Here is a 12,865-nt window from a genome sequence, read left to right on the forward strand (position 1 = left end):
ATTTAAAAGTTTATAATTTACCTTACTTTATTTGATTATTTTAACATAATGTAATATTAATGTTATTAAATTTATTTTGATAACATTATATAATATATATTGATATTATTCAATGATATAAATATTAAATAAAAATTCACTGAAAATTATGAGCTTTTTTTTTGTACACTTGGTCTGGTATTTTCCAAATTAAAAGTAGACAACCCTACGTAGATACCTATCCGTGTATATATTCAATACCCGGTAAAGACCCCACAGGGCGACAAACGTCAAGAAATCGTAAATCATTTACAGTGATGCCCGCGCTGCACTGCGCTCGGACAAAAAAATCTAAAATATCTCCGACTTGTTGTGCAATACCACCTCAAGTTGGTAACCGTCGTATAACCACTCTTACCATTTTCTCTTATCACTCACGGGCACCCGGGTATCTAGACCCAGTCTAAAATAAAGGAGCCAGTGGCCAGTGTGGCCACACCATACCGTATAAATTTCTCTCAAACGTCGTAAAGTTCATGACGTTAGCGCCTCCCACTCTCCCCAACCATAGTCGTAGTTTGCCTCATTTTACTGGCCGATAAATTACCATACAGTGGCGAAACTGTGCTGGTAATAGACGGGGTGTGTACTGTGCAGTGGTCGACGAACACAATACGCATCAACAAGTTGCTGACGCCTGACATATCTATCTATTTTGTCATGACTCATGATGCGTATTTTGGCATGTAGGTACAATCGTCTCGTTGTATTCTGTTTTTGAAAACTTGGAAGTTTGACGTTAAATACGAAATTATCGCAAGTGGCAATTAATATAACGATTTTTGAGTTCAGTGTTATCGTCGTTAGTCCGTTCGTAAAAAGTTTAAGTTTTGTTGAAACCGCAATAGATCCATCGTTACATAATCGAGCGTTTTTAACCTATCTACCAAACGAACGACACTATTATCAAGTATTACGTTTGACTGATGAGTGAGTCCGTCGAACGGATTGAAAGAAAATATCTCCGCCAAATTGTAAGTTTTCTAATGTGTTTGACGTATATTAAAATCTGATAGTGGAATATTTACATATGGTTTTACTTGATAAAAATACAAATGGAAATTGAATACTAATCTATATATTATATAAAAAGGAATGAATGTCCGTCTGTCCTTTATGCATTCTTAAGCAGCCGTACCAATTTTGATGAATATTTTTGTGTGCGTATAAGTGGTTCCCGGGATGATTTAGATTGTCAATTGGACACGGTAGGTCTGACCCGGGGAGGTGCTCAAACAGGGGTTTACAATTGAAATTTATGTTTATAAATGATTATTATTGGTTATAGGAGAAATAATTAGTATTTATTATTTATTGGTTGCCATTGGTTAATCGAGCAGATCAGGCACAAGCTTGCATCAAATCAAATTTTCGCACATTGCCTACCAAGGTGGCTGAGTTGCACTTTTTCCGATATTCGACGTTGAACCATCATAATTTTTTTTAGGGTTGTCATTTTTTACAGGCAATTAATTGCGCAGGATCAGCTAGTTGATTTTAAAGTATAGTATTCTTAATGAAAGCTATCATAGTATAACAGTTAAGGCGACCGGTGATAATGTAATTTTGTACAGAAAAATACGCTCTACGAGAATAATGATTCAATTCTTTAAAATCAACCAAATTAGTTAAATTTTTTTAACTAATACAGACCACACGGAACTCCGTTTTTCAATATTTTTAACTTCAAACTTTAGAATACGTCTTCAAAATTAATACTAATTTAAGCGTTTCTTATGAATTATATTGTATCATTATTTGAAATAAAATTAAAAATTGGAGGTTGATGCGGCATGTAGGAAGTCTTCTTATTTCAAATAAAAAAATAGTTATCAAAATCCGACAATTCCTAAAGAACTGAGAATTATTCCCGTGAAGTCATTTTTTTTTAGTATTATAATTAAGGTGGCAACTAAAATATAAAATTTAATTTTAAAATTTTATAGAATTGCGGAAAACTGCTACCCGACACCTTAATACTAACTTTTTTCAATCTTCTACTGATTTAAAAAGATGCCACACTGAATTTGCTGGTTTCCACAAATTGATAATAAATATAGTCATCAAACTATATAATTAGGTAAGAAATTATTATTTAAGTGTTTTTTTTATAAAATGAAATAAAAAAGATGTTCTATTAGTATCATTAGCACTATTAGTATTTACCATCAGATATTCAAAACACAACAATATATTCATTGCAATCATTATAACTTTTTGGATTGAAAATGTAGTTATTATAATTTATAATATGATAAATTTAGTTCTACTTAAAACATATTGATATTAATAACAATTTATTTATAATTTTAGATAAAATGTGTTCTGATAAAGATACATATAGAATCATGGTTTTCAGACCAACTTGGAGAGAATTTCAAAATTTCAGTAGCTATATTGAGTTGATGGAGAAGCAAGGTGCTCACAGGGCTGGATTAGCGAAAGTATTATACTATAAAATTGTTGCATTTTTATATCAATTTCTGATTTTATTGATACAATTCAACCTTATTTTTCTATTAAATATGTAATATTAATCTTGTAGGTTATTCCACCACCTGAATGGAGAGCAAGAAGAAAGCGTTGTGATGAAAATGATATTATGAGTTTGAAAATTCCAACTCCAATCAGTCAAGTACTACGTCATTCAAAAACCTAGTTTTTAATAAACCAAATCCATTAAGTCAATTAATTATTATTTTGATTTAGATTGCACGAGGTAATCGAGGACTTTATCAACTACTTAATGTAGAAAATAAACGCATGATAGTATCCAATTATAAAACAATAGCAGAATCTGATGAATTCAAGACACCTGGCCATTTTGATTATGACGATCTTGAAAAAAAATATTGGAAAAATATTATGTACAAACCCCCATTGTATGGTGCAGATGTATCTGGATCTATCATGGATAAAGATGTTGGTGTAAGAATTACATTTATACATTTATAAATTATAATTTATTTTATCTCAAATGTATATGTAAATTAAGTAAATATTGTTTTAAATTAAATGAAGGTTTGGAATATTAACACATTGGGTACAATATTAGATTATGTAATTGAAGATTATGGTGTTCGAATTGAAGGTGTCAATACAGCTTATTTATATTTTGGTATGTGGAAATCCTCGTTTGCATGGCACACTGAAGACATGGACTTGTATAGTATAAACTATATACATGAAGGATATCCAAAGACATGGTAAGATTAATCTTACATTTTATTATTATACTTTATAATTATATATTATATATATTGTTTTACTTAAGGTATGCAATATCTCCAGAAAATGGTCACCGATTTGAAAGATTAGCTAATCGCTTTTTTCCAATTCAAGCTTCAAACTGCCCTGCTTTTCTCAGACATAAAATGACTATTATATCTCCTGATATTTTGAAACAATATTCTATACCATATAATAAAGTAAACCATTAAGAATTACTAATTTTAAACTTGATTATCAGTAGGTAATTATGATTTTTTTATAATCAATATTATTGTTTGTTATAGATCATACAAAAGCAAGGTGAATTTATTATAACGTTCCCCTTTGGATATCATTCGGGCTTTAACCACGGCTACAATATAGCTGAATCCACTAATTTTGCGTTACCACGTTGGGTCGAGTATGGGAAAAGAGCTGTACTGTGTCATTGTAGTAGAGATTCAGTGAAGATTTGTATGGATACATTTGTTAAACGTATACAGCCCGAAAAGTATGAATTATGGCTTAAAAAAAATAATGTTGGTGCTCATCCAAAAGATACTTATGGTACTTTAGAAGCTCCTCTGATAAGTAAATCTAACATATTATGTAACAAAAAGTAAGTTAGTTTTCATAATAAAAAATAAAAGTTTTTTAAATTTGGTTTTATATGCTACAGCAATACAGGTAATCCAAAACATAATATTAAAGCTGGTAGAAAACGTTGTCATGGAACACTTCAATCAGATTCTGAATTGCCTAATGATACAACATATGCAAATAAAGCTATAGATGTATCTCCATCAACAAGTGTACAAGGGTTAGATAAAAAAGAATATGAAGATGAGCAACTGAATGACAAACAGAGAGAAGTAATGGAAAATGTATTGCTAAAAGCTGATGAAATGGGTTGGTAACATTTACATTGATCTTTTTGCTTCAATGATTATTTTAAATTAAATTGTTATTTTTAGATGTCACTGAAGTATCATATAATAATGAAAAATCTAGACATTTGAATAAAAATCATACAGTCATGAATGTAAATCATGAAATTGATGGTATGTTTCAGTAAATTTTTTTTCTACAATCATCAAATATTAAATTTAGCGGTCCTATGGGTGCAGCCTCTGCAGCCTGTGCTGCACCTAACATTTCAACCACCGCTTTATTTTATTGGTTGAAATCATATAATTATTCATAACTCATAAGTTGGATATTTTATAATTTATATATCTTTGTTTTTTCACAATCTATTGTTCTGATCATGAACTTAGTTGTTAGTTGCAGTGTTAGGTAGTAACATAACGAAAATTACAAATTATTGTAACGAAATTATTGTAGTAGGAGTTATATTTTATTTAATTTAATGCAATTGTAACAAAATTTCTTTCAAAAGTTATTTCTATGGAGTAACATGTTATTTTCCATGTTAATAAAATAAGTTATGAATGTAGAGTGCATGACATAAACTAAGGGTTAGGATATTCGAGAAAAATTAAAAATCTATAAAATGTATTTACTATTTTAAAAGTTTTAGGTAATAATGATGAATATTATTATGAAAGATGCAGGAATTCTAAGCATTTTATTCATGCGTATTACATTAATTTATTATCAATATAGTGTACCTACATAACCAATGGCTTACATATACTACTATACAATTTATATATAACAACTAATAGTATACCTACTACTTATTATATTTGTTATGGACTGAATTTGTCTTTAAATTTAAAAAAAAGTAACTATTCGTTACGCATTAATTTTTGAATGAAAAAGTAACATAATGTGATAAAAATTATGTCGGGTAACGTGAATGTAATTTAAGTAAAAATATTTATTATAATGGGTAACATAATTGAGTTTCTTATCGAAAGTAATTTACCCAACACTGGATAGTTTTTAGCTCATAGTACTGATGATCAAACCAGGATTAAGGGGAGGAAGACCCTAGGCTAACAGTGGTATTTATATAGTCACTTTCACATCTATAATTATCATATGAAAAAAAACGAAGTTCGGAGAAAAAGAAATTACTAGTTTACTAGTTTCAATAATTATATAATAATTATAATAGTCAAAAGTAAATTATGGTTCATTGATACTCATTTAATCTAACTTCGTACACATTCCTGATACCCCTAACATTTATAAATTAGCCATCTATGCTGCACCTGAAGTGAAATCCTGGGACCGCCTATGCGCTGTTGCTTCAATGATTATTTTTAATTAAATTGTTATTTTTAGATGTCACAGAAGTATCATATAATAATGGAAAATCTAGACTTTTGAATAAAAATCATTCAGTCTTGGAAGAAATAACATTTACAAGTGGTCCTGGTTATTGTAATGGTTCAGATAAAATAAGTGGCAAGCAAATTAAGTATACAAGACTAGAAACAATAAAGAATCCCGAATCTAAGAATAAGAAAAATTCTAAATCAACTGAGAAAAATGTTGTTGCTTCTGATCAAACTATTAACCGTACAGGTTCGACAATAATTAGCTTCAAAGAGAACGATCATAGTATTGAAAAAGTAATGACTATATCACCTATAGGTGTCGAGAGTCTCAATTCTATGAATATTAATAGAATTACAGAAGAGTCTCGGATGAATAAATGTATTAATAAGAGTATTAAAGATTCAACAGTTTTTGACAAAACCTTAAACAATGATCATTTATTATCTAAAAAATGTGACAGTGTTAATGATAACACACATTTAAATGTGGTTGTGACTAAATCATTACCACCAAGTAAATTGGAAAAATCACGTAGTTCATCTGTCACTATTTCGAAAACCCACATGATTTTAAAAAATCAACCATCTAATATGACATCAATATTTATGACTCAAACTAAAAAAAAAATAGATTTGGAATCAACACGGAATTTTTTTCAACCAACTCTTGGACCTATGCAGAGTAAGGAAGAAAAACATGAAATTGATGGTAAGTATCAGTTAATTTCTTTTCTACTTATATTGAAACAATCATCAAATATTAAATTTAAATTTTTTAATGTCTAAGTTAATATCAACAATTAAAAATATAGTAGAATATGCTTATAACGATGTTAACGGGACTCATTGAATCAGATTGTTTTATCCAAACTTTGTTATATCCGGATGACAAAAACATACTGCACGTGAGACATAAAACCAACTATGTACATGACTGAGAATTGTAGTTTCCGATGTTGTTTAAAGCATTGTAATTAGTTCTACTGTACAATATAATATTATGTATGTAACTAGTAATATTGGTTACAATATGAATACTAATACAAAGATAGCATTATTTTAATTTTATTTAAATAATTTAATTTTATGTTTTTACCATACACTATTCAACATAAAACCTAACCTGGGTGACGACTAGTTTTGTTTTGGGTAACGGTCAGGTCAACACATGTTTGTTACTCCTACGAGTCAATTATTTGTACGCCTGCTGTGATTAAAAACCACACGTTTGTGCTTAAGTTGGCTGCCAAGGTTACTTGTTATGTTGAATAGAATATAAGTATCTATTTAAATAGACATTTTTATTCACAGGTATACAGAATAAAATAAGTGATATGTTTAACAATTATTGCTCATTTGAGGTAGAGCAAATGTATAACATTTATAGAAGCATGGATGACCCACATTGTTCAATATGTATGATGTTATATCATAAAAAGGTAATAGAAAATACATTTTTCATTAAATCACTTGTACCTACTTATAAAAATGTAGATTCGGCATTTTGATCAAAATATAATTGTTGCTCACACCAATATACGTTTTAACAATATAATTTGTTTTGAAAAAACTATATTTAAAAATCATAATATATTTTGAATGTTCAAATAGTTAACTTTCAACTTGGATTGGCAAATCATAGCAAAATCTTTCGTGTTACCCAACTTGAAGAAACCCACCATAGCATTATTTAAGCATGCACTTTCTGGCAGTGACAAGTTTTTTAAGGAAAAACTCATAAGATGTGAAAAATGTTATTTGACCGTTCATAAAGTGTGTTATGGTATAACTGTAGACACAAGTAGTCATTGGTTGTGTGATCGATGCATGAAAAATCCTAGAATTGTTGTAAGTGTAAATAAAATAAATTAATAAATAATGTATGGTTGCGCAATTCTCAACTTAAAAAATAATTTTCAAGTCAAATGAATACTCGTTTGACTCAAGAATTTATTTATTTTTGTTTTGTTATAGTTTCATAGATTAATCTGTATACATAAAATATATTTAATTTTTCAAAAATAGTTTACAATAAAATAATAATGTTTATTGAAATGTATGTACCTATAGGCTTGTGTATATTGTCCATTGAAAGGTGGGGCTCTAAAAGAATTTAAAATCAATGGATGGTCACATGTTGAATGCCATCTTTTTGTGCATGGCAGTAGTCCATTAACTACCAATACTTTTTCAACAGACTTTATAACTAACCAAAAGGTATATTATGGGTTCATTCTTAAGTTGTATTTTTTTATACCTAAATTATGCAACATTTTAAATGTATTAAATATTTTACAGTGTGTAATATGCAATTTAACATCTGGTATTTGTTTTCGTTGCTCTGAAAGCAGTTGCTGTGCACAGTTCCATATTTCTTGTGGAATATTTGCCGGATATGATTATCAAATTAACCAAAAGAGGAAGCATATTACTTTAATCCATTGCAATAATCATTCATATATTCCAGATAAAGTAAATTATTCTTCATATTACTTAATATGTTATTTATTTTATGGTAGATGTTTGTATTTTTAGAACCGGATACTTCACAAAAATCAAAAAGTATGGGCAAAACACTTGCAACATAAAAGGATCTCTGAATGTCAAATTGTAAAAATTGATAAAACTCCTTTGGGTATTGTGCAATTCAGTGATGGTACAATATCAGACAGTATTAAACTAAAAGAAATTAAGGTATTCTTGTTTGTATTTACATTCTCTAATATACATAAATAATTTTTTTTATTGAATTATGTTTTTAGAATTATGCAAATAATTTTCCACCCATTAACAAAGAAATACATTTAAAATCTGGTGATAAAGGTTTATTTCTGGGATTAAATTATAAGCACATATATTCAGTAAGTATAATTTATCATATTGCATTTAACTTGAATAACATGAAATTAAAGTTAGTGTACATGTCAGGTTGAATATAACGATGGTGCATCTGATTGTTTATTCTCTGATGATATATGCAGTTTGGATGAACAATTGAATAGCAGTCTACAACGGAAAGCTAAATGACCATCTGGGTTACCTAAACATCAAAAATAAAATAAAATAATTGATGTTTTATAAGTATGTTTACTTACTTAATTAACTATTTCATTTTAAAAACTTTTAAGATCATAATATATATATTTTTTAATCAACTTGTAATAATTAATTTTATGTTAAATTTAAATTTTTAATTTAAATTTAATGTATTGTATTCATAATGATACTAAACCTATACATTATAATATGATGATTAGAGCTCGGAAGTTTTAGGAGTATTATATTATTCTATTTGCTCATGGTTTATAGAAGACCAATCTAAAAATCTTAGCTATACAATTGCGAGTATAAAAATATAAAATTTTAAATGCTTATTTTGTAAATTGTATGAAAAAAGTGCACGTTTCTTGAATTTCATATGCATAAAAAGCATATTTAATTTTTTCTAAAAAAAAATGATCAAAATTCTCTCTTACACTGTAATATTAATAATAAATATAAATCTCAATATTATTTAATGGAAGTTTATTTTTATTTTTATCGTCGCAGTGGACTATAAATTTAACAACAACAGTTTAATTTGGAATTTTTATTAAATTTTCTTGCATATTTTACAATATTTTCATGTATAATTACATGCATATTTGTGTATTTTTTCATTTTTAGATCCTATAACTTCCGAACTCTTTTATGATTATACTTTTATTTTTACTACTTTATTATAATATGTATTATATATTAATTTATATAAAATAACAAAAAAAACTGATGTTAAAATGTTTATTTTACGTTAGTTTGGGACTACTAAAAATCATGTAAATATGTTTTTTCTTCAATTTCATTTAGAATGTATTCATCTAACAGAGGTTCAGCTAATCCTTAATCTTCTTCTGCTGAAATGATTATTTTCAAAAATAATTTTTTAATAGTAAACAACCGTCTCCTTTTTTTAAGTGAAGCTTCTTTCCTTTCTCAGGAAAAATGTAATTTCAACATCTCTTATACATTATAACATATTGGTATAATATTTTACTGATATTTATAACATAATATATTATACTACATTACCAGGACAAATTTCATTGACGGCATTTTTGTGTAATTAGCGTATAATTTAACCTGAATTATTATTTAAATATATAATACAAAAGCAAACTTACTCTATTCTTATATTTTAAGATTTTTAAAATAAAAATGCATTCATTTTCACAAATGTTTTTTTATGATACTGTTGAATTTTTCACACATAATTTATTATTGTCCACGTTTGACAATCAACTTTCTGTATGCATAAGGCATAACTAGTCATCCAACTATTTGATTATTTTCCATGTCTTTTAACAAACTAAGTTTGTTTGTTTTTTTACCATTACAGACTTTTTTTTCATATTCCTATTATGAATATGACAAAAGCTATTTGTAATATCTTTACTTAATCCTATATACAGGGGCGGACCCAGTGTGGGGGAGGTCAGCTGACCTACAGTTTTTTTGACAGTTAAATGTGGCCCCTTGAAATGGCTAACTACATAAACATTTTTTACTTGAAAAATGTACACGGACTCAAGAATGTTTCTATACAATTACAAATATAACTATAAATGTATAAGTATATTATGATTTATGATGTATGTACAGACGTAAAGACTGAGTATTGAAGTAAAAAAGCGCTTAAACTGATCAACTTATAATGTACCTAATTAAAAAAATACCAGTATAAAAATATGTTAGATATATATAAGATTTTATGAAGTCGACATAGATGAAACTGATATAGAAGAGTGGAATACCGTTCATTATGTCTAGTTTACCAACAAGCGTGTATGACGAAACTATTGAAACTGGACCTTTAAAATTAAATGAAGTATTGAAGTTTGTGATATCCCGAGACATGGTTTCTTCGTATCCAAATTTATATACTTTGAATAAAATATTCTATACACTTCCAGTCAGCAGTACAACTGCAGAAAGAAGTTTTCGCCGTTTAAATCTTTTCAAAACATGCCTTTGCTCATCTATGACTTAGACCGGCTATCAAATTTGGTCATATTGAGCATAAAAAGCAACATAGCTCAAACCATTGATTTTGATAACGTGATAAGTACATTTGCACTAATGAAAAATGATTTTAATGTTCTAGTTCTTAACTATTATTTTCATGTAGGCATTATAGAATATAAATTTTAATAATGTACTATTGTTGACTTATGTATTAGATCAGAATTTAGAACCACCTATAATCTCTAGTGAAAATGAAATCAGTCATTGAAAACTAAAATAAAATAAATATTTTGTAAATATACGTATAAAAATAAAATATTAAATATGTATGGTCCCTTCTTAAAATTATTTAAATATTTCAGGAAAATTTGTTAGTTGAAATTTTAATGTAACAAATAAAAAGAAAAATTAATTATTAACACCTAAAGGCTAAAGCTTGTAATTAAATTTTACATTTTACTTAAAAATTGATTATGACTCATATAATACAGTTATATTGAATGTTGGTACCAAAATGTGATGTAAATAATTAATAAGGTAAATCGCGAGCGGATTGGGTGACTTTGTAATACCTATAGTTGGTTGAAGGTTCTACCAGTGTTGGGTAAGTTACTTTTAGAAAGTAATTAAGTTAATTTACTCGTTACTCAAATAAAATTATAATGAAATTACTTTACTTTTCAAATAGTACTTCTCATTACTTTCTCACTCATAAAGTGATTTTTGATTCAACGAGTCAAGAGTTGTGAGGGAGGGGGGAGGCTACAAATTTTGAAATTGTGTTTACAAATTTGTACTAATTGTTGGTATAACAATAATTTGTGGTGTAGTTTTGTAGCTGAATTTCAAATAAATGTTGATCAAATGAATAACATACTGATATACGGACACATTATTCTATTAAATTGACTAAACTAACATAGTAATTACGATAACTAACATGGCGCACTGGATACATCACTAGATGTCCATTATAATGCTCTATCATAATATAATACCTAATCAAATGATACAAGTGTAGATATATTCTACCTCAGATAATCATAGAAATGCAAATTATAATATATATACATATATTATATAGTATTAATGTAGAAGTATGATTTAGTGAGTAAGTAAATAATTACTCAGTCCAATACTCCAGTGAAGGTAAAATGTGCTGAGATGACACTATAATATTACATTTGTGCATTTAACACGCCTAAACATGTGCGAGCACGAGGCAGTCCCGCTGGAAAAGTGTACATGGTCTCGGCACTGCATATAGAATAACCCATTTTCATTGGCCGATTCAAAACCGATTCATTTTACCACGCATAATTCTGCCGCAGATATTTTGATAACAACAATTGATTACACCAAAATTTAAATAAATAAATATAATTAATTATTACATAGACCTCACACTTTATAATACTATTTCATATTATAAGTCATATTTAAGCCATTAGTTCAGTAATACAAATTATTTTTTTATATGTTTATAAGTTGACTTTTAACTATGCAGTTTGATATTGAGCTTAACAACAGAAAAAAGTTTAAAAAATGGTATAAAGGAATAAACTTTGTGAAAAATTAATGTCAATGTTTCATTTAAAATAAACCATTTAGGTTAATAATGAAACTATTTATTGGTCGTCCTATTGACATACATTTAGGATAGAAGAGCAGTTGATGAAACTGTGTTTGTTTTTATTACTTATATTTTATTTTTGATATTATAGTAATAACTAATAACATAATGTGTACCACATAACCATATGTTAAATTTAAATTATTAAATATACTTGACATAATAATTAAAGTATTAATATAATATGCAACATTGCAACAACTACCTATTAATAAACTAATGTGATTTAGCATTTGGTTATAACTTATAACTAAATATTAATTTTTTACAGTGAAATAAGTGCCTCGTTGGCAGTTAGTAAGGTATATAATTAATTGCATTGTAAAAGCATAATTTAACATTTTTACTTAATCTGGGATTTGAATAACTAAAATATGGGAATAAATATATAATTTTATTATATATACTTTGTCAAATGTACGTAAGAATGTAATATGGTATTCTGACGTTTAACTTGGTACAAGTATTTGGACAGTGTATGAAAATGGCTTATTCTATATACAGTGCCGAGACCATTTACACTTTGTTAATATGCGTCCCGCTGTCGTCTTGGAACTCGTAAGTGTGAGTAGGCGACGGTTGTATGCGATTTTAATAGCAACAACAGTACTGCTGCGTCGTCGTTGTAGTATAATTTACTAAAAAAAAACCTATAAATAAAACAGCGTAATACTACAAAGTACAAAGTTTAAACTACAAAATATATATGTTTAGTAAAATAGTAATGCTTATT

At 27.7% G+C, this 12,865-nt stretch overlaps 1 protein-coding gene across 1 annotated transcript; it reads left to right on the forward strand.

The window, feature by feature from the left end:
* The first annotated feature begins 2,357 nt into the window (after nucleotides 1-2,357).
* LOC132935277 (lysine-specific demethylase 4A-like) lies at nucleotides 2,358-8,534 on the forward strand. Its single transcript, XM_061001769.1, has 15 exons — nucleotides 2,358-2,483; nucleotides 2,585-2,674; nucleotides 2,749-2,967; nucleotides 3,061-3,245; nucleotides 3,314-3,467; nucleotides 3,555-3,868; nucleotides 3,929-4,158; nucleotides 5,503-6,207; nucleotides 6,810-6,937; nucleotides 7,110-7,346; nucleotides 7,569-7,715; nucleotides 7,797-7,970; nucleotides 8,034-8,192; nucleotides 8,261-8,359; nucleotides 8,427-8,534. Exons 1-15 carry the CDS (start codon nucleotides 2,358-2,360, stop codon nucleotides 8,523-8,525), a joined length of 3,066 nt encoding a protein of 1,021 aa, XP_060857752.1. The 3' UTR covers nucleotides 8,526-8,534.
* Nucleotides 8,535-12,865: the final 4,331 nt, after the last annotated feature.

The sequence above is a fragment of the Metopolophium dirhodum genome, chromosome 1, assembly GCF_019925205.1.
Source record: "Metopolophium dirhodum isolate CAU chromosome 1, ASM1992520v1, whole genome shotgun sequence".
Classification (NCBI taxonomy): Eukaryota; Metazoa; Arthropoda; class Insecta; order Hemiptera; family Aphididae; genus Metopolophium; species Metopolophium dirhodum.